Raw genomic sequence first — 22,656 nt, 5'->3', positions numbered from 1 at the left:
ATTAAATACATTTTATGAGCCCAAGTCCAAAAAAACACAAATGATTGTTCACTTATCCAATACATAGCCTATGATATAGGCTGCCGCACATTACGCGCGACAGAAAAACATAAAAGCCCATAGATGTAGCTATTTTGAAAAATAAGGTGACCCCGAAAGCCAGATATACAGTAGGTTTTACGTTGGGGAGGCGGCCGCATTTTTTTTAATGACACGTTGAGTTGGACCAGTCCCCCCCCCCCCCCAGTACATTTCACTTACATATGAACAAATATGAATGACTGTTCAGACAATTATTAAATACAGGTTATTGGCACTTTTCTACTTTTACCTGGGGACTTTTATTTAGAACGTTTCCAAAATTCCGTGACCCGGAAGTGATTGGTTAGTGTCGTGGTAAAGAACCTGAAACAGACCAAGCCAGTTGAATAATGTCGTTATTTCATTTCTCTCAGTCATGCATGGATTTTTACTAGTTCCGTTTTGTCTGTCGACTTGTTGCAGTCGTCATCATCGCTATGATACCTGATAGTTACGGCGAAATCTCGTAGCTAACCGATTGCTAGCTAGCTTAGCTAACGTTAGCTTGTTATCTGGATGTAAACAAAGCTAGCTAGTTACCGTTAATTGAGTTGACATAAGTTACAACGTAGAGGTACTTCCGAACATAAGATAGCTAGCTTAGCTAAATTCTTAAAATTGCAGGCAGTCAACTGCATTTGTGTAGCGAGCGACTGTAGCTAATTGGGGTTGCAGGCCTCTGAGAATAAACTAACGGTAACAAGCTAGCTACAGTAGCTAGCCATCGAACAGCTGTCAAAATGGATAAAGCGGAATCAGATCGTTTGATAGAGAAAGCAAAGCTGTGCTTGCGGTCAGGGCGGAGAGAAAAAGCCCTTCAACTGTTGTATGAAGCCCAGAAAATATTTCCCAGCACTCGGGCCAGAGGTAAATGTCCCGTAATGGCCGTCTTGTTAGCCTTGCTTGCCAACTTGAATGTTAAAATAGAAAGTGCAACGTCTGTATCTTGTGAATGTGAATTGCATAATGTATACTCGAATCAGCAAATTTGTTATGCATGTCATCTGAATATTTACAACATGGTAAGGCTTATAATATAAATAATATTTTTTGATAGCGTGTTTGTGCCTGTAAGTGGATGTACTTTTACTAACCTGTAGGCCACACTACAATGTATAGCTATTGTAACTAGTCATGTTTCTTTCATTAACTTGCCGTGTTATTACTCAACCTGGAGGTGCAGCTGTCAGCCAGCCAAACTGGTTAGTTATTATTAACATACACTGAGTGTACAAAACATTTGGAGCACCTGCTCTTTCCATGACAGACTGACCAGGTGAATGGTATGGTCCTTTATTGATGTCACTTGTTAAATCGACTTAAATCAGTGTAGATCATTGGTCACCAACCTTTTGAGTGAAGATCACAGAGTCAAACGCATTTTAACATGACTTAAACGTAAGCCTATGCAACATTAATCATTTAAAAACCATTTTGAAATTATATTTCAAAAAAAATTTGATCACACGGGTAATAGATAATTTGTTGTATGTTACGTGTAAGGCACAGCTAACTGAGCATAATGCTTTTTTAGTTTACTGGACTGATGGCCTGCATCTGAGGGGAGGGAGCAGTAGTGAGGCTGCCTCTCACCGTCTCTCCCTCCCTCTGCTGAGAAAAGGAGACAGTCTTCCAGCTGATGGCGAAACATAAGAGCCAATTTATGCCTGATCCGAAAATGTGGTCAGAGGCGCTGTATGGGATGGTGTGACGCAGAGGCCAAATAGAGTGCGCATTGCCGTGCACCTCCCAAATGTTGTAACAATGCTGAGAGCTCTGTATAGCCTCATGTACCAATTCATGTTACTCCTATGACCAGAGAAAGTGAAATATTCCTGGATATTAAAAAAGACACAAGCTGCTAATAATAACAACATAAGCTTATCAGAACAATTAAGGCTATGCATGGTCATTCTGACATCTGCATTGGCCGTGCAGCATTCATGGTGGTATGGCCTCTGCAGAACTCAGGGCATTCCTACTTCTTGTGCTTTGCCAAGCGGCAGCAGAGCTGTTGTGTTTATACAGGACCTCCCGCTCTCACCTACAATCAACCAATCATGTCAATGCGGAGCTATACAGAGCCCTCCACTTTGTTCCAACATTTGAGAGGCGCACGGCATGCAGTACAGGAGCTCAATTAGGCCTCTGCGTGCATCCGGAGGCTTCGCAATTGCGTCACACCATCAATATGGCGCCTCCGATATTTTCGGATCAAGCATAAATTGGCTGTTTGCTATACTCATTAATCGCAGCTGCAGTGCTGGTTGTAGCATTTTATGTCTTATAAAAGTGTTGAACAAAGTGTTGACAGTGCTGAATAACAACTTAAACATGAACTTACTCATAAAAACAGCAGCTCTTTGCTGTATTCTCTAGTGATGGTTTTGAAATCGCACAGTATCAACTTTGCTGCGCGTTCAAGGCTTTTTTTTCCCTTTATTTTTATTTTTTTACAGTCTAAGGCTTGAAAACTGTGCAGACACGGGGATCTGAGCTATTTGATTGGCCAGCGGTAGCCCTATAGGTGCACTTGATTTGCTCTCTGGGCCTGCCGGGTAGAGGGAGTTCTACCTTCAGAAACATGAAATGGTTCAAAATGGGAACACTGCCTTCCCGGCGACAGCGCGAAACGAATAAAAAAAATAGGAGCGTAAGGCTTTATCGTGTTTTTTTTTTTACAGAAATGTTTGGTGATGGACCAGTTGGTGACCACTGGTTTAGATGAAGGGAAGGAGACTGGTTAAAGAAGGATTTTTAAGCCTTGAGACAATTTTTTTAAATTTTAGTCATTTTAGCAGACGCTCTTATCCAGAGCGACTTGAGACATGGATTGTGTATGTGTGACATTCAGAGGGTGAATGGGCAAGACAACATATTTAATTGCCTTTGAATGGGGTATGGTAGTAGGTGCACCGGTGTGTGTGTCAAGAACTATAACGCTGCTAGGTTTTTCACGCTCAACAGTTTCCTGCATGTATCAAGAATGGTCCACCACCCAAAGGACATTCAGCCAACTTGACACAACTGCGGGAGTCAACATGGGCCAGCATCCCAGTGGAACGCTTTTGACACCTTGCCATGCCCTGACAAATTGAGGCTGTTCTAAGGGCAAAAGGGGGTGCAACTCAATATTAGGAAGTTGTTCCTAATGTTTTGTACACACAGTGTAAGTAACTCATCTTCTGAAGACAAGAAGGTATTAGGTTAGGGAAATACATGTTTCAGGTACATAATGTTACTTACACACCAACAGTTAGGCCTAACCAGACTGGCTGTTTCTTCTATTGATATTTACCCCCATGCCTGACCTCTCCGTCTTCCCTCAGTGCTGATTGATGCCATAGTGAGGAACGGGAGCTCTGCTGCTCCAGAGGAGCCCCACATACCCCCGCCGCGTGGCTTTCGATCCAATGACGAGGGCGGGGATCGAGAGGAAGCATGCAACGAGGAGAAGAAGACCTACACAGAGGATCAGCGTCAGGGTGTTCTCAGGTACCTGCGTGATAAGGCCTACATTCATTTTGAGCACTTATAGATCTTCGCTACATTTGTCAAGATGTCCACCAAGTGAAAGTGCAACTGCACATTGTACCTTTGTGGTATCAGATGTCATGCTCATCTTTGTGGTGTTTGATCCATGCAGGATAAAGAAATGCAAGGACTTCTATGAGATCCTTGGCGTTCCCAAAGACTCTAGTGATGAAGATCTGAAGAAGGCATACAGGAAGCTGGCACTGAAGTTCCACCCTGACAAGAACTGTGCCCCGGGAGCCACAGATGCATTTAAAGGTAAAGGGATGCCTCTGTTACTGCTGTGTTTCCCCTGACCTGATCCAGGACTCATCTGATTCACATCTTCCTCCTCCTCTGGTCAAATTAGATGATCTTGTGAGCTAAAAAAAATATTATAAAAAAATAGATGAATAAATAGGGCCACTGTACATTGTGGAACTGCTGGTGCAGATAACTAGCTCCTTAATTATCATGCTATTGTGCATCGAGTCAGACAACACCACACCAAGAGCATCAATCATAGGCCTGATAAGTATTTTGGTTCTCTGCAGCCATAGGCAATGCGTATGCGGTGCTGAGCAATGCTGAGCAGCGTCATAAGTATGACCAGTACGGAGAGCAGGCTCCCTCTGAGGGCAGCGCTCACGCTCGCCACGGACACTACCGCAACTTCAACAGGGACTTTGAGGCTGACATCTCCCCTGAAGAACTTTTCAACATCTTCTTTGGAGGAAGATTTCCCACAGGTAAGATATGTGTGTTTGTGTGGAAGTCAATGTTATTATAGTAAACTGAAACTAAGGGATTGATTAATTCCGTATCGCTGCAGTTCAGCTTTACAGCGTGATTGAAATTTAAAGGCAATGTTCCCACGTTAGCAGAGACTGCATTCACGGGAAATGCTGCATATGTCAGCTCAATCGGAAATTACCTTTACATTTATATTGCGTAATCTGTAACGCTTCAACGATACAGATTAAATAGAGCCCTAAAACTAATCATAAAAACGTTTGTAACTTAAATAAAATTAAGAAACTCATTTTTTTAACTACTGAAACTAAGTAAAATTAAAGAAACATCAAATTATGTTCAGTTTTAGTTTATTTTCTTCTAAACTTTGGGCACAAATCGAATAGGGTTTAAGCTTTTTTTCTTCAGTGGGGTTTTCAAGCTTCTGAATCTGGCGGGTAAATGCTGCCAGGAGATGGCGATGTTTCAAATAGACCTAGCTTGTGCATCACTAGTCTCTCTAGACGGACAGGTAGCCACCCACAGTGTACCAATGTTCCTGCATACACCTCTGTAGAAGTGCCTGCATCAGTTGGGACAGAGAGGAGGAGTCGGAAATGGGACGAAGTGTCACCAGTGACATCACCGCCGTATCCGCTTGTTGCCCAAGTGTAAAACATCCCCGCCAGACACAACATAGTATCTAGCTAGCAAGCTGGAGAATGCAAAGGTTATTTTTAATGAGTGCATTTAGCAAATGGCTAGTTTGCGTCATCTACCTTCACTAAAACCAGTGCAAAGGCTTTGCCTGCAAACTTTGGTTTCTAATTGTGACATTCTGGCCTGTCTACCCAAACTCGTGATTTGTTGGGAGAGTTGTCTGTCTGAAGAGGACCCTCCCCTGAATTTTTTTTTCTTCTCCCCCTTTCAAAATGTCCAAGAGAATCCGACATCCTCCCCAGACCTAGCGCTGCTGTTGCCTAGGTCTGGGATTTCCGAGACTAGTGCATCACTATAGCTAACAAATGTGCCATGACTTCATTTGTTTAGTTTTTCCTCTCTTTCAGATAAAGGTACTTGATTCTTCTTACATATACTACTAAAGTTGAAAAAGCATTGGATTATTGTAAACATGGGCAAGTTTTCTTCCATATTTCTTGCACCAGTCTAGGCACTAATTATTTAAAATCACAATGAGATTGACTTTATAATTTAAACCTAACATATCAATTTGTATTACTGCCCCCAAGTGGCAAGAAGAGACATCCCCACAAATGATAGGCATACAAAACAGAAACGTCTCTTAGCCTCCTACGACTAGTCTACTTTCTGTCCTTAAAACTAAAACTAGTAAATCGAGTCTGAAAACAAACTAAAACTGAACTCAAATTTCTAATAAACATTGAAAAGTCCAGTGTAGCTCAGTTGGTAGAGTATGGCGTTTGCAATGCCAGGGTTGTGGGTTCGATTCCCACGGGGGACCAGTATGAACAAAACAAAAATGTATGCACTCACTAACTGTAAGTCGCTCTGGATAAGAGCGTCTGCTAAATGACTAAAATGTAAAAACGAATATCAATAAAAATTAAAAACACAACTATAATAACCTTGGTGGAAGTGTGTGCATGTATGTGTCTGAAAGAGAGAGCTGGTGTTTGTGTACGTTTCTCTCTTGTTGCTTTAATTTTGGATTGGCAGTTGTTTCATAGTAGTTAAGAGTATGTTCTGCTCCCTCAGGCAACATCCATGTGTACACAAACCGAGGAGCCACCTACTCTAACTTCTACCAGCCTCGTCGGCGACGTGCATATGAGAGGCGCGAGGAGGAGGTGGAGGAGAACCGCAGTCCGGTCAGTCAGTGCCCACATGAGGAATCTCCTAGAAACTCCCACCAGTTCACATCATAGATGTTCTGTAGCTGTGTGATTAACCAACAGGGCTACAGCTGATTTTCTATGGGCGTACAGTTTAACCCACATGGCTACAGCGTATGTATTTCCTATGTGCTCACAATGAATGCTGGGCTTTAAATTTAAAGCCACCATTCCTTAAGGTTGGGTTTTTGATCGTTTGTGCCATTAGATATTATTTCCCTCTATGCAGTGCTGCAATAGAAATGAGAACCGTATGCTGCTCCAAGAGGGTCCTAGAAACATTACTGCAGATTGATTTAAATGTATTTACAGGTACTGGTATATGGTGTGTTATGAACTTTTGCTTGAACATTTTCTTCTGGTTTTACCTTTCCTCAGCAGAACACCTTCACAGCCTTCCTGCAGCTTCTTCCTGTTCTGGTGCTGATCCTCATATCTGTTGTGACCCAACTGATGGCCACCAACCCTCCCTACAGTCTCTTCTACAAACCGTGAGTCCACCACATCAACCAAGCTTCTTGATGACATGTTTGTCTCTAAAGTAGACTGCATATGAACCTCATTCAGACTAGTTCCATGGTATCTGCTGGGTGCAGAGTGCATGAGGACCCTTAAGAGGGTGAGGTGTGATGGGGATTACCCTCTATAAGTCTGCCTGTAGTGGGACTGATTGTATGTTTGTCTTTCAGGGCCATGGGCCTGGTGGTCTCCCGGGAGACCCAGAATATGGGTGTGCCCTACTATGTGGACAAGGGCTTCCAGAAGGAGTACCATGGGGAGTCCCTGGAGGAGCTGGAGAAGACCATAGAGAGTGACTACATTGAACACCTGCAGAGCACCTGCTGGAAGGAGAAACAGCAGAGTAAGTCCAGCTGCAGTCAGATCCTGGCAGCTTGGTGCTGGCCCAACTGGAGACATGTTGACTGAGACAGCCACGCATGGTTTATTCATGTTGCAGAGTATGAATTTTATCCATATATTAGCTGATATGTTTTTCTCCATCCTCGTTCAGAGTCAGACTTGGCGAACCTTGCACAACTGTACCGTGATGACAGACTGAAGGCGAAGGCTGAGTCTCTGAAGCTGGACAACTGTGACAAGCTGTACCGCTTTGTGGGCCGGCAGAGAGGAGAATGAGGGGCTTAGACAGGAGGAGAGGGAGGCATCTCTTTCCAGCTGGGAATTCTACACTTTACTCATTTAATATTGTTTATTTATTTTATTTATTTAATCGGGTCACTTTTTTGAAGAATTGTCTCTTCTCTCTGGTTAGAGCACAGTAGCAGCCAAAGCCGTTTTGAATTGAAACATTGTGCCGCCTCCTCTCGGATTGAAGAAAGTGGAGGCGCATATACTGTAAGCTGCCAACCCTGGCTCTGTGTAGATAACATGAAGCCCAGCCTGGCTGGCTCTGGGATTGTTGTATTGATGTACGGGAGCCTTGTTTCTACTTCCTTACATTAAGGAATATGGGCTTGCTTACAAGGTTTGAGAATATGGTTCTGTTCACATGTACACTTTCTGTTAGTCACCTATTTGAAGCATGTTTAGCATTGGTGGTTACTCATTTATTTTGATCTTGGTTTCTGTGGCGTGAGTTAAATTGGAGTATATTGAGTAGGTCTTGGGAAAGAACATAGCTAGAGCAGTGAGTTAATTTTTAATTGGAAATAACGTTTTAATTGTGAAGAAAGAAGGCAAGGACCTGAAAGCCACTAACTTCTAGAAAAGGTTCAGATAGAGAGGCAAACGACGTGAGATTCTATTTGAAAAGACAGATCTATATTGTCTTAAACCGTGAAGGAAAATGTGTAGATTTGCTGTGCTGTTTAGAGAAACAAAGCATGGCAAGAGCTATATATCTAGCATATTAGATCCACTTACAATTTAACTGCGGATGTCTGTTTTATGTGAAGACTGATGCATTGATCTGTTTTTATTTGATTTTGCTGTGCATTAAGACTTTGCCAAACAGCGTTGCTGTAGTTGTATTTATTGTCCATTGGTCATTTTGGTTCATTCGAGCACATTTTGATGCTGTTTTATTTTGAACCTGCCACCCTACGTCCCTGATGCATGCATATTTTATCCATGTCCTTGTGTTAAACATCAGGTGCTCAGTCAACAGCTACACTGTAAAGGACTATTGAGCAATCCACACATCCTCCCTATTCATGTAATCGACTTACTTTACTAAGATCCTTTAAACATGTTTAGGGTTTGTTCAGTAATAATTTAAATCTTCTAACGCTTGACCTTCCTTTAGTCAGATCATAAATCCAGCAGACGGAGGGTTAACAGCGACACTAATGACTAGTGGCAGACCAGCAGGATGGGGATGGGGCAGTAATGGATTACAGAATAGACCTGATGCTAACTGGAGACCCAGTGGCCTCTTGGCTAAACTCTGGTGTCCAGTTGATTTGTGCTGCCAGAGCAGGTTTTCAAGCTGGTTTAATAAAATGTTAAAAAATCCCTTGGTGTCTCTGGGGAGCTTTTGTTTTGGTTCCTGATGCTATTACTCTCACCCATTTCCTACTAATTCAGATTCATTTACATTTTAGTTATTTAGCAGACGCTCTTATCCAGAGCGACTTACACTTAGTGAGTGCATACATTTTTTCATACTGATTCAGTGTTTAAGAGTCACATGTACAGGGTTACAGGTGTGATTGCAGGGTACAGTGAAAATCTTAGGCTTTGAGCTCCAACATGCAGGACTAGTAAAATAAAACAATGAAAATGGTAATAGAACTCTATTATATATATATATACATATACAGTGGGGAGAACAAGTATTTGATACACTGCCGATTTTGCAGGTTTTCCTACTTACAAAGCATGTAGAAGTCTGTCATTTTTATCATAGGTACACTTCAACTGTGCGAGACGGAATCTAAAACAAAAATCCTGAAAATCACATTGTATGATTTTTAAGTAATTAATTTGCATTTTATTGCATGACATAAGTATTTGATACATCAGAAAAGCAGAACTTAATATTTGGTACAGAAACCTTTGTTTGCAATTACAGAGATCATACATTTCCTGTAGGTCTTGACCAGGTTTGCACACACTGCAGCAGGGATTTTGGCCCACTCCTCCATACAGACCTTCTCCAGATCCTTCAGGTTTCGGGGCTGTCGCTGGGCAATACGGACTTTCAGCTCCCTCCAAAGATTTTCTATTGGGTTCAGGTCTGGAGACTGGCTAGGCCACTCCAGGACCTTGAGATGCTTCTTACGGAGCCACTCCTTAGTTGCCCTGGCTGTGTGTTTCGGGTCGTTGTCATTCTGGAAGAACCAGCCATGACCCATCTTCAATGCTCTTACTGAGGGAAGGAGGTTGTTGGCCAAGATCTCGCGATACATGGCCCCATCCATCCTCCCCTCAATACGGTGCAGTCGTCCTGTCCCCTTTGCAGAAATGCATCCCCAAAGAATGATGTTTCCACCTCCATGCTTCACAGTTGGGATGGTGTTCTTGAGGTTGTACTCATCCTTCTTCTTCCTCCAAACACGGCGAGTGGAGTTTAGACCAAAAAGCTCTATTTTTGTCTCATCAGACCACATGACCTTCTCCCATTCCTCCTCTGGATCATCCAGATGGTCATTGGCAAACTTCAGATGGGCCTGGACATGCGCTGGCTTGAGCAGGGGGACCTTGCGTGCGCTGCAGGATTTTAATCCATGATGGCGTAGTGTGTTACTAATGGTTTTCTTTGAGACTGTGGTCCCAGCTCTCTTCAGGTCATTGACCAGGTCCTGCCGTGTAGTTCTGGGCTGATCCCTCACCTTCCTCATGATCATTGATGCCCCACAAGGTGAGATCTTGCATGGAGCCCCAGACAGAGGGTGATCGACCGTCATCTTGAACTTCTTCCATTTTCTAATAATTGCGCCAACAGTTGTTGCCTTCTCACCAAGCTGCTTGCCTATTGTCCTGTAGCCCATCCCAGCCTTGTGCAGGTCTACAATTTTATCCCTGATGTCCTTACATAGCTCTCTGGTCTTGGCCATTGTGGAGAGGTTGGAGTCTGTTTGATTGAGTGTGTGGACAGGTGTCTTTTATACAGGTAACGAGTTCAAACAGGTACAGTTAATAGAGGTAATGAGTGGAGAACAGGAGGGCTTCTTAAAGAAAAACTAACAGGTCTGTGAGAGCCGGAATTCTTACTGGTTGGTAGGTGATCAAATACTTATGTCATGCAATAAAATGCAAATTAATTACTTAAAAATCATACAATGTGATTTTCTGGATTTTTGTTTTAGATTCCGTCTCTCACAGTTGAAGTGTACCTATGATAAAAATTGCAGACCTCTACATGCTTTGTAAGTAGGAAAACCTGCAAAATCGGCAGTGTATCAAATACTTGTTCTCCCCACTGTATATACACACACAGTGCATTTGGAAAGTATTCAGACCCCCTTCCCTTTTTCCAAATGCTATGTTACAGCCTTATTCTAAAATTGATTAAATAAATAAAAATGTCCTCAATCTATACACAATACCGCATAATGACAAAGCGAAAACAGGTTTTTAGAAATGTTTGCAAATTTATTACAAATAAAACAGATACCTTATTACATAAGTATTCAGACCCTTTGCTATGAGACTCAATTGCGCTCAGGTGCATCCTGTTTCCATTGATCATCCTTGATGTTTCTACAACTTGATTGGAGTCCACCTGTGGTAAATTCAATTGATTAGACATAATTTGGAAAGGCACACACCTGTCTATATTAGGTCCCACAGTTGACAGTGCATGTCAGAGCAAAAACCAAGCCATGAGGTCGAAGGAATTGTCCGTAGAGCTCCGAGACAGGATTGTGTTGAGGCACAGATCTGGGGAAGGGTACCAAAAGATGTCTGCAGCATTGAAGGTCCCCAAGAACACAGTGGCCTCCATCATTCTTAAATGGAAGAAGTTTGGAACCACCAAGCCTCTTCCTAGAGCTGGCCGCCCGGCCAAACTGAGCAATCGGGGGAGAAGGACCTTGGTCAGAGAGGTGACCAAGAACCCAATGGTCACTCTGACAGAGCTCTAGAGTTCCTCTGTGGAGAAAGGGAGAACCTTCCAGAAGGACAACCATCTCTGCAGCACTCCACCAATCAGGCCTTTATGATAGTGGCAAGACAGAAGCCACTCCTCAGTAAAAGGCACAGGACAGCCCGGTTGGAGTTTGCCAAAAGGCACCTAAAGGACTCTGACCATGAGAAACAAGATTCTCTGGTCTGATGAAACCATGATGGACTCTTTGGCCTGAATGCCAAGCGTTACGTCTGGAGGAAACCTGGCACCATCCCTACGGTGAAGCATGGTGGTGGCAGTATCATGCTGTGGGGATGTTTTTCAGTGGCAGGGACTGGGAGACTAGTCAGGATCGAGGTAAAGATGAAAGGAGCAAAGTACAGACATCCTTGATGAAAACCTGCTCCAGAGCGCTCAGGACCTCAGACTGAGGCGAAGGTTCACCTTCCAACAGGACAACGACCCTAAGCACACAGCCAAGACAACGCAGGAGTGGCTTTGGGACAAGTCTCTGAATGTCCTTGAGTGGCCCAGCCAGAGCCCGGACTTGAACTCGATCTAACATCTCTGGAGAGACCTGAAAATAGCTGTGCAGCGACGCTGGGGTCTGAATACTTTCCGAATGCACTGTATATACACTGGTGTTACACCCGAGCTTATGCCGGGATTCAGTTAGTTCATACCTTGTCGACAATGTGCCATTTTAAAAGGTAATTTTCGCTTGAGCTGACATGCAGCGTTTACCATAAATGCGGTCTCCACGAACTTGGGAATATTGCCTTTAAATAGCTTATTGTCGACAGTGCTCGAACAGATTGCCTTAGAATCTCCGGCCTTAGTCCTTTTTGTTGGATTTCTTTAAAACAAAAACCACACACTACCTGGTTTGCTAAGTTGGGGGACCACAATCTTGCAACAAATATTTATTGTTTTGAAACATTCATTGCCTTTAAAAAGGCACCATATGTACACAAAGGGACATGCCTGTACAATACTATACAAAGAACTTAAAAACATGAAACACATACACAATGCAAGGTATATAAGTTGTGTTGACAGACACGTACAGTACGACCCTAATCATCTCATCCAGTCAACGGTTCCTCGCTCAGTTTATCTACGTCACAATGCCCTGCTCATTTTAAGAGGGGACTCGATTCAGGAGTTGGAGTTTGTGTTTCTCAGTGCTGGGGTTGCGTTTACTCTAAACTGCAATTCAGGAATTGTATTGCTCTCAGCGAGACATACCATGTCCAGTTGAAGTGAGAGGACATGAAACGACATTGACCCCGACTGTGGTGTCCTTCAGTACCTTAATCAACTGGGACATGACCATGGATAGAGGATCCTCCATCCAGAGTCATCTGCAGGTGCTCCCTGCAGCTCATTTCTTCATCTTCAGGTCAGCTTCTATGGCACAACGGCGCCCCCTGGTGCCCCCATCCTGTAAAGGCAAAGAGAGGAGACGGGTTAACTCTGGTCCAAAGCCATCAGAAGCTAGAAAAACTAGCCATCACCCTAGACAACACCGGACAGACTGGCCCTCATATTTAGTGTTTGTTTGAACATGATAGGAAACATGGTTCAACATTTAGATTCAATGCAACTTGCAAACACGTGTCAATTAGCTTGTGTGCATGAAAGTAAGCAAGCCAATTTGTATCTATGTCTGCATGTGTTTGTAGGAGTGTGTGTGTGTGAGAGAGAGAAAGAGGGAGAGAAAGAGAGGAAATGTAAAAAAGAGAATACTATAGAGCAGGGGTATTCAATTTGCCTGCCTACCCATCCATATCGCTCCGGCCAAACGCCACGCCCACTAACGTTTCTCCTCCACGATGAGTCTGGATTTGCTTCTCGAATGCAAACACATTCTGACCACTCTGATTGGTCCCAGAAACCGATGGGCTGGGCTGGGCCAGAGCCGGCCTACACGAATCACGTCATTTTGACATCAGCACAAATGACTTCCAGGGTAGCAGGTTCAGAATGACGCATGGAGCGATCGATAGAGCAGCGAAATCAAATTCAGGATGAGTCGTCAGGCAAGTATTCAATCTGACCTGGGGCCAGAATGCAAATACCCTAGCTGTAGTCTTGACAGGTCATAACCTGCAGACTGGGTACTTACAAAGAGAGAGAGAAGGAAGGCAGGAGAGGCCATGGGGACACTGTCCTGTGAGAGGACAGAGGATAGTCAGAGAGAGGGAACAAAGACACAGAACAAGGAAAGAAGAGGAGCAGTGGAGCACACACACTGACGACACACTGACGACACACTGACAACACACTCCAAAAGAGAACTGCATTAAAGAAAGATGCACCTAATTTCTCTGATGGGTCTATCGTATACAGAAAAAACATGAGGGTATAAAATAAGTGAACACCACTACTCATGGACACTAAATACCGTATAAAATATAAACCTGTTGGAACACATAATGAAGCAGGACCCATCTTCTCACAGGAGTGGTCCAAGAACTGACCCAACTCCTTTACTTAAATACAGGTGGGGAACCAATTCCTCACTTGGATTGTGAAGATATCGTTGGAGCCTTTGTGATGAACTAAATATAAGCATCCCATCTTAAAACTTGAACTGCAATATGCAACAACATGTATCATGTGACTTTTGGCCATATGTGAAATTCTGTAGCATTGCAAAAATACTTGAGTTTGAAATACTATAATATAATACTCTTACCAAAAATGTTTCTCTTTAATTTACAATCTGTAGAAACTATGCGAATAGAAAGGTTCAGAACTTTTGTGAAACATCACAGCACAGTGAGAAAATATATGGCAGCTAGAAATCAAACCTGGATGGGAGGGGTTGAGGGTAGCTGAAGGATGGGACTAAAAACAAACAAAAGATAACTAATGTAAAATATACTGTGTCTGTAAAATGCATATAGTATGTATAAACTGGAAGTAGAAGCCTAAGTGTTGTTGTCCATTAGTTTACTCCAATTAAGGGAGGGGTGGTAGGGTTACGGGCAAATAATAAGGAAGGAAAATATATTTAAAAAATACATATTTAAAATAATATATATATTATTATTTTTAAACATAAGGGGGATTGGAAATGATGCAGACAACTACTCTGATAGAAGCCACAATCTATATGCAATATTAAAGATGATCCACCCCCTAAAATAAATATTTTAAAAATACTATAATACAAATTGGATCTGTTGCACTAAATCCAAAATAACTCATTCTAAACCCCCCTAAACCTTGACCCTCTCTCCTGCTTAGAGACTATCTACCAGCCAGAGACACTGGAGAGGAACACAAGGTTGGAGTGCTGCCATGGCTATGTCTTTACACACATTGATGCAATGAAGTGGGGTACACACACACACACACCGCACACACATACACCCACACAAACAACACAGATACACACACAGATCAATGAAGCCAACACACACAAGTGTAGACACAGAGGCCGTGAAAGGATGAAGGATGAGAAAGAAAGAAAGAAAATATCAGTGTGTGTGTGTGTATCAGATTGCCAGTTGAGAGAGTTGAGAGAAATTGAACCGGATTACATATGCATTGCCTTCCCTCAACTGTCACTAGTATCTCTGACATTGATTCGCACTGTACTGGTACTGATCTTGTATATAGTGTAGTTTCTGGTGTGTATTTCTTTCATATGACTTAGTATTACTGCATTGTTGAGGAAGAGCTTGCAAGCAAGCATTTCACTGCACTGTTTACACCTGCTGTATCCTGTGCCCGTGAGAAATCAACTTTGATTTGATTTCAACTGCGTGGACTCGCAATGATCTTTGTCTCGCGTTGTCGCTATATCTGCACAGGTATGGGTGCAGTGCATGTGTTTGACTATTTTGTGTTCTTGTCTGTAATGCAATTCAACAGTATTAGCAGTATTATCTGAGGGAGTCAGGTTCCTATCTACTATCATGAGTTTATCACCATCTAAGCCCATGAAGCCCACCAACAGTATGGTCTCCATCCATGGCAACTCAGAATGGAGAATAGTGAAGGATGTCAGTGGTGAAATGGATCAAATGAACACCAAAGCACATGATCATGCGTTAGGAAGACACCATGGCTGACATACATGTACCCTCCTATAAAATCTAGGAGAGGGTCTAGCTGCCTTCCAAAGGTAAGAGACTTATGTCATTTCCTTTTACAGTTAAACGGATCCCTAATCCGTCTCTTCTTTCATCCCCAAATCCTCACTTTCCTTTCCTCTCCTAGACTCTCCATTCCCCCTACTCTCTCCTCTCATTCCTATCTAAAGACCCTCTATCCCGTGCGGTCCCACTGAGAGGAGCACCTTGTCCGAGGGGTCCTGTTTGCGGGTGCTCTCCCGGCCCCTCAGGCTCTTGGCGCTGATGCCCGACTCGGAGGTCTGCATGATGAGCTGTGTGGCCAGGTACTGCTGGACCTGTTCCAGGACGTCCCTCTGCATCTCCAGGGCCATGTGGAACACGTCGTGGTCACAGCTGTTGTACATCACCGCGTTCTGGAACATCAGCATGATGTCCCGCTGGAACTCTGCCGTGGTGCGGATCAGACCTGTCTCAATGTTTTTCTTAATGGTGGACAGGTCCATGGGCCTGGGGTGGAGGAGAAAGGAGGGGTCAGATTGTCCAACAGATACACTAAATGGGGAGACCAAGCCAGCAGAGAAAGCACCTGTCCCCTGTGTCAGTGGTCAGTGCTTACCTGTGCACAATACTGTGGTACCCCGGGGCAATGTCATCAGTCACAGGCTGCAGGAAGACATTAGCATACCTGCACCAGGAAAACAGCATGGACATCACTTTCAGAAGCTGAAATGAGAGGCAGGGTGCATGGTGCAGGCAGGGTCCTGTTGTAGACCTGGGTTTCATGAGTGAGATTGTTACCTATGATTGGCGGCTGCTCGCCATACCAGCATGATAGCTTTCTTCCAGATCTTCTGTGCCTGTATGGCCTCCTGGTCCTCACTGCACATTGAACTGCATAGCAAAGGAAGAAGGGGAGAGAGAAAGAGAGGAGTTTTGACATGATATACACATGCTTGGTGGTTTGTGTGTGTGTGTGTGTGTGTGTGTGTGTGTGTGTGTGTGTGTGTGTGTGTGTGTGTGTGTGTGTGTGTGTGTGTGTGAGACTCACAACTGGGAGGAGGCAGGGCTGCTGGGGATAGAGTCTGCGGTGGTGTGGAGCTGCAGAGAGGAAGAGGCTGTGTGCAGACTATAGCTGTCCTCACTCTCACTGGCTGGGGGCTCCAGCTCCGTCTCCCCTTCTGCCTCCGACAGGAAGGCCTCCGGCTCGTCTCCGTCCCCCTCCTCATCCCCCCCATCCAGGCCCTCTTTAGTCTCTGAGGCACTCCTCTCCTCTCCGTCGCTCACCCCCTCCTCTTCCTCCTTCACATGCAACACAGGTACAGAGAGATGGGGAGAGAGACTGAGTTAGATACCTACAGTAGAAAAGAGGAGAATCCTTTGTCTTCCTACTATTTAGCAAATTACACTCATTGGAGTATCTCACACTGGATTTGAAAAAGCACCTGCAAGTGTTATGAGATTACACTTCCTCTTCCAATTATCATGTGTGGGATGTCAAATTAATGAAAAAACTATCTGATTACTTCTCCTTGCCATTATCATTATCTGATGATTCACCATTTATACCTGATGTACTGACCTGTTGCACCCTCTACAACCACTGTGATTATTCTTTGACCATGCTGGTCATCTATGAACGTTTGAACATCTTGAAGAACAATTTGGCCGTAATGGCCTTGTACTCTTATAATCTCCACCCGGCACAGCCAGAACAGGACTGGCCACCCCTCAGAGCCTGGCTTCTCTCTAGGTTTCTTCCTAGGTTAGTGCCTTTCTAGGGAGTTTTTCCTAGCCACCGTGCTTCTACATCTGCATTGCTTATGTTTGGGGTTTTAGGCTGGGTTTCCGTATAAGCACTTTGTGACATCTGCTGATGTAAAAAGGGCTTTATAAATACATTTGATTGATTGATTGATGATAAGACAGGACATGTGGAAAAACGTTTTTTTTGCTAACTTATGATGGGGGTCCCTGGGTCGCCGGTTTGCCTTGGCGGGGGTCCCTTGGCAAGAAAAGGTTGAAGACCCCTGTTCTAACACAAGAATAACAGGTCTCAGCACAAGACCCCTGTTCTCTCCTCAGTGGGACGTGTACCTTGGAGTGTCCTCTTGTCATGGGGTCACCCTCAGAGTCTGAGGGAGAAAGTGAAAGTGAAAAGAGAGAAACAGGAAGTCATGCTAAGAACATAACAGGTTGGTGTTGGCACCTGTATGACTGTCAGTTTGATGTGCCAGGGCTATGAGTGGGTGTATACCTGCATGTGGTGTATCAGCTCCTTGCTGCGTCCACTCTTCACTCTCACACTTGATGGTAGCATGGGGAGAGACGGGGCTTCCCTCCCCATCGGCCCCGCCCATGACCCCATGCTGCAGACGTGCGCCAATAGCCTGGCTGTGCTCCAGCATCATAGAAGAGCAGGAGGAGGGAGGAAGGCCACTGATGCCCAGGGGGTGTGGGTACCCTGAGGTACAGTTGTCCTGGCTGTCACATGCAAAGGCCCCACCCCGTATCTCCAGGACCTCCCTCTTCACCTCCAGACTGCCGTGGAGGGAGGGGTATGAGGAGGCTTGTGGGGCCCTGGTAGGGGTGGCAGGGTTAGACTCAGGGGGCTTGAAGGGGCCTGGCTCCCAGGGGCCAGACAGGGCGTGGCCCGTCTCCTCACACAGGGACAGAGCGGCCTCCACTGCAGCCGCATCCAGAGCCTCTGCATTCTCATCACCCTATAGGACAAAAGAGGTCAGAGCCTGTCACTTGATTTTTATATTTTTAGTCATTTAGCAGACGCTCTTATCCAGAGTGACTTACAGGAGCAATTAGGGTTAAGTGCCTTCCTCAAGGGCACAGACAGATTTTTCACCTAGTCAGCTCGAGGATTCAAACCAGTGACCTTTTGGTTACTGGCCCAACACTCTTAAACGCTAGGCTACCTGCAAAACAGGTATCAATCAATGTTTTTAGGTGTGTGAGGCGGAGGACGAGCACCTTATCCTCGATGATGGCGATGATGTCCCCCACTGTCTCCAGGTCCAGTTCATCTCCCATGTAGGGCACCGTCACTAGACCCTCTTCTGTACCCTCCCCTGGGCCAGGCTGGGAGGCCTCTACCTCATCCCCTCCTATACACACACACACGCACACACACACACAGGTAGTATTAACAGCCTTATAACATGATCCATATTCAATCTCTGCGTAAAGACAACAGATGGAGGACATGATCATGGTGATGTGCTTCACGTTCATGTCGGAGATGAGATGGACTGAGACGTCACGTACAGTAGTGTGACGGTCAGCTGACAGACACAGAAAAGATGCTGGGGAGGAAGTAGCGAAGAAAGAATGAAGAGGATCTGTGATTGTACAGTGTAGAAGCAGAGAGAGGGAGGGAGGGAACGGGAGAGACCTGTGTGTAGTGAGGCGGGGGAGTCCATAGTGGGGGGTGCAGCAGCTGTGAGAAGGGCACTGGAGGAGTCTGTGCTGCTGGCCAAGGAGCCCAGCGGAGCTGAGAACTGAGGCCCAGCCTCCAGCAGACGAGAAAGTGTAGGGGCACCTAGCGCACACGGACACACACACACAGCGTACAGAGCCTTGATCTAGTCACAAATGCCACGCTAAGCAATACTACATTTTAACTATTTGACTACCTAGCAAACACAAACCGGTACACATCTGCAAACATTCTAGAAGCAAGCTTTCTGCTGGGTGTTTATGCAAAAGCATAAGTGTGAGTGGGTATGTGTACCTGTTGCTAGACAGCCAGGGAGAATGGAGGCTGTGAGCTGTAGGTCATGTGCTATTGTCATATTACCAGGCAGGTCACCATCTCCAACCTATGAGACAAACACAGCACTCTGTAACTGCAACAGGAATCATCTGACGATGAGTCTAAGATGTTGAAATGGCTATGGGTTTGGACGTTTTTAAATATTATGGAAGTGAACAATCCCTATGGCATAATACAGTGTTTCCTCTCAGACATACCAGTCTGGGGCTTGTGGGTATGAGACTGCCTTTCTTCAGTAGCTCAGAGAGGAGAGGGGATGGTGGTGGCGTGGCTTTCTGACCCAAGATCTTCTTTTGTGGGGAGTCATCCAGAAGAGTGCCCAGGCCTGACTCTGCACCACCCAGCCCACAGGCCTCAGTCAGGGGCATGAACCCTGCTGCTTCTGGGGCCTACGGAGAGGAGGGGAGAAAATGAAAGTTGGGAAAAGGGAAAAGGAGGGATATAACATGGGAGAGAGGCAGGCAGACCGAGGAAAAGGCATTTTGTGTAGCATGTGGCAGCACATCAAATTGACATGGACAAAAACAGAATGTTTTTACTGAACTCCAATCATCTCTCTACCTGCCCCTGCCCCTGCCCCGTTCCCCTGTAGCTGACAGGGACTCACAGTCACTGAGGTGCTGGGGTCCTCGGGTGTGTTCTGGGGTGTGTCCCCTTGGCAGAACTCGAGGCTTGGCGAGCCGCACCCCGGGGGAGAGCGCACGGTCACACTGGGCACTCGTTTAGGGGTGTTCTTCACCGCCTGTCTGGCTGGAAGGGGGGTGGGGCGGCGGGGTGAGACTGTTCTTAGTTTGACCAATCACACTACAGTTGATCCACTAATTACTTTGACCACCTTTTGTGGCTGTGTACAAATCTATCTCAGCCTTAGATATACTTTCTGATAGAGCTCCTCATCCAAACCCCTTGGTATGATTTGTATTTCAACATCCCCTGTGGGTATATTGAATCATTGAAGAAACACAAAATAAATCTGAATCAACCTGTATACTACCTGGTATATTGAGTTCTACAAGGTTTGCAATAAGACTGATCCAAAGGGGTGCCCAAGGAGCAATAGCAGGAAATACTGTTATATTTACTGAGTAGATAAAGAAAAGCTACAGGCAAAAGCAGCTTGTGGTGTGCATGAAGTGGGTTATCTTTTACCTAGATAGGCTGTATCTGTGGCCTTTCTTTTCATGTCTGCCTCCTCCTCTTCCTGTTTCTTCTTCCTGACAGGCACAGAAAGTATTTTTCAGAAAAATACAAATAGACAGGTAATTAGATACAGAAATAGTAACAGAAAGTCTCATACTGCACAATCTCTCCCCATAGCTCCTCTAGTTTGGAGTCCAGGTGCCCAGCTTGGATCAGCTCTGCCTCTTTCTTCAGCTTCCTGTGAATGCAGCAGATCAACAACTGACAGTCAGAGTTGGGTCAATAAAGTAGCAGCAAAGATCTACTAAAGGCCATGAGTCTCTTGAGTAGATAGTCCCACTTCTATCAGAGATTGCACAAAGTCTGTGTACCTGTGCTTCTCCTGTGTGTCTTTGATCAGTCTCTTCAGCTCATCAATCCTCTCTGCCGTGAGCCTGCGGACTATCACATCCTCCACTGTCTCCACCACCTCACCTTTCTCACCACGCTTCCGTCTGGTGAGAGATACCGTGTCATAAACATAAACCATCCAGACAAGATCGTGTCATCCATAAACCAATGCCTGCCCCCTTCAGACTAACACACTATCCATGTTCTCCAACCCCCTCTGAACATAGGAAATGCACCAGAAGAATCATCACAGATCCAGCCACACACAGGAAAATACATCAACATAACAGTTACTGCTGTGCTCACTTTGGAGTCTCTGTCGTCTCCAGGAGTTCTGAGTACTGGGAGGCACAGTGCTATATGAAAAGAGAGATAGGGAGAGAGAAGAATAAGGCAGTTATTTCCTTTAATTCAACAGGCTGCATTTACACTGAGTGTACAAAATATTAAGAACACCTTTCTAATATTGAGTTGCACATTTTTTTTTATATTTTAGAATCTCCCTGACTGTCTAGTATTTCTTTTGCTGATTGTTAGTTCTCAAAGATGATCTTGTTTAAAAAAATATATTGCTCAATTACATTTTCTACATACTTTTATCTGGTTTTAGTTGTTTAACTTTACACTGAAAACATTTAACCATCCCAAAAATTATTATCAAAAAATACAAAATTATATATAGTGGTGTGCTGCTGTTAAATGCAGGGGAAACGTTGAAGGACCCATGCCACCTATCTCACTCAATCAACCCTTTCGGCAAGAGTCCATAAGGTTACTGCATTGTGGGCACCAAAGACAAATATCTTTCAGATGCTATCATCAGGTTCTTGTTTGTCCATGGTGTTCATCTAGAAGCATATCCTACCTTCTGTGAGAACCAGTCAGGGGGTCTTCCTGGCTCTGCAAATGGTTTGATGGCTCGACTGACAGACACCCTGTGGGTGTAGATATCCTATTATTGCATCATCACAATTCCTATTCGACTGACCAGTGCTATTCCAAAATCTTTCCTCACATAATCAATTGGGGACAATTAGCCTATTGCTTGTTTCCATTCATGGAAGTCTTACTCAGTGAAAGTTGGTGGCTGGCTAAGATTCGACTGGTCTGTCCAAAAAAATTGGTACAGTAACATGATGTAGGTAGACAAGCCTGCTGCATTACCAGTTCTGGTCCCCACTCTTCATGACAGAGGTGGCCAAGCACAGCTTCTCCCTCACCGACCATGGCTCCGTTGGCCCCATCGCAAGCAACTTGTGTTCTGCAGATAAGGAGTGGATGGGGGGGGCACTTATTAGTCAGGACAGGTAATATAAAAAAAAAATACAATTTATGGTAATCACATAATATTTTACAGGTCAGCATGTCCCAAGAGCCTGCAAAACAAATCCCATTGTGTCAACTAACAATTATGAAAGAAGCTCTCAGATAAATAACTAAGCAGGTTAGGCCACACTGAATACCAAGACTCTACCCCATGTACGGGGGGTTGAAAATAAATGTTGCGCTAGCTAGACCTAGCTACCACCTTGAGAGCAGTGTTACGAAATGCCCTACGAATGTTTCAAAAGTCATGAAGCACCCATATCAACACCTTTCTAAGCGGACATATGAAACAATGAACTTCCGCACAAATACGCACAAGCACCTACTAGCAATGTTTTGCTGGTGACTTACTATAGCTAACTAGCGAGCTTCTGCTAACTGGTCAGCTAACGAAGAGAAGAGTGAGCCATTCATTCAAAGCTCGTGCTAGCAGGGGTAGGCTAGTAAGAATTCACCGATTTGCAAAGCCGTCTAACTTTAGATCAATCACATGACTATCGTGTGCAAACGGTTCATGAACACTTGGTTGCCATGCATTAAAAAGCATTTACAGTATCTAATTTGACAGCAGGCTCATTTACTCACTTCCAACCCCGCTCGCCATCTTCTTGTCATACAATTACTCCACCCACCCAATCTGACTCAGTACAGTATAAACCAAATTAGATCATTCAGATGAAAAAGGGAAATATTGAT

General features: G+C 44.5%; 2 protein-coding genes across 6 annotated transcripts; one reads left to right on the top strand and one right to left on the bottom strand.

Moving 5' to 3' along the window:
• Positions 1–373: 373 nt before the first annotated feature.
• LOC311142301 (dnaJ homolog subfamily C member 18-like) lies at positions 374–8,675 on the top strand. 2 transcript variants are annotated; one of them, XM_084177922.1, is made up of 8 exons: positions 374–948; positions 3,411–3,576; positions 3,728–3,873; positions 4,149–4,343; positions 6,064–6,176; positions 6,582–6,691; positions 6,890–7,062; positions 7,213–8,675. In XM_084177922.1, the coding sequence occupies exons 1-8, from the start codon at positions 822–824 to the stop codon at positions 7,335–7,337; spliced, it is 1,155 nt and encodes a 384-aa protein (XP_084034048.1). In that variant the 5' UTR covers positions 374–821; the 3' UTR covers positions 7,338–8,675. The 2 variants fall into 2 exon arrangements, with proteins under 2 accessions (XP_084034048.1, XP_084034047.1); XM_084177921.1 differs by having other exon boundaries at positions 6,579–6,691.
• Positions 8,676–12,120: 3,445 nt separating this feature from the next.
• brd8a (bromodomain containing 8a) lies at positions 12,121–22,577 on the bottom strand. Of its 4 annotated transcripts, XM_084177585.1 has the most exons (19): positions 22,546–22,569; positions 21,799–21,895; positions 21,500–21,569; positions 20,941–20,990; positions 20,616–20,738; positions 20,402–20,482; positions 20,254–20,318; positions 19,712–19,854; positions 19,302–19,493; positions 19,063–19,150; positions 18,724–18,870; positions 18,303–18,436; positions 17,575–18,040; positions 17,415–17,452; positions 16,369–16,619; positions 16,119–16,211; positions 15,937–16,005; positions 15,545–15,827; positions 12,121–12,676 (listed from the first exon to the last, which is right to left on the bottom strand). In XM_084177585.1, the coding sequence occupies exons 1-19, from the start codon at positions 22,562–22,564 to the stop codon at positions 12,617–12,619; spliced, it is 2,469 nt and encodes an 822-aa protein (XP_084033711.1). In that variant the 5' UTR covers positions 22,565–22,569; the 3' UTR covers positions 12,121–12,616. The 4 variants fall into 4 exon arrangements, with proteins under 4 accessions (XP_084033711.1, XP_084033713.1, XP_084033712.1 ...); XM_084177587.1 differs by lacking the exon at positions 18,724–18,870; XM_084177586.1 differs by lacking the exon at positions 15,937–16,005 and having other exon boundaries at positions 12,131–12,676.
• Positions 22,578–22,656: the final 79 nt, after the last annotated feature.

Source organism: Coregonus lavaretus (assembly GCF_964263955.1).
Source record: "Coregonus lavaretus genome assembly, chromosome: 15".
In the NCBI taxonomy this organism is placed as follows: Eukaryota; Metazoa; Chordata; class Actinopteri; order Salmoniformes; family Salmonidae; genus Coregonus; species Coregonus lavaretus.
Note: the sequence above shows the minus strand (reverse complement) of the source record. Positions and strands in the feature narration are given on the sequence as shown.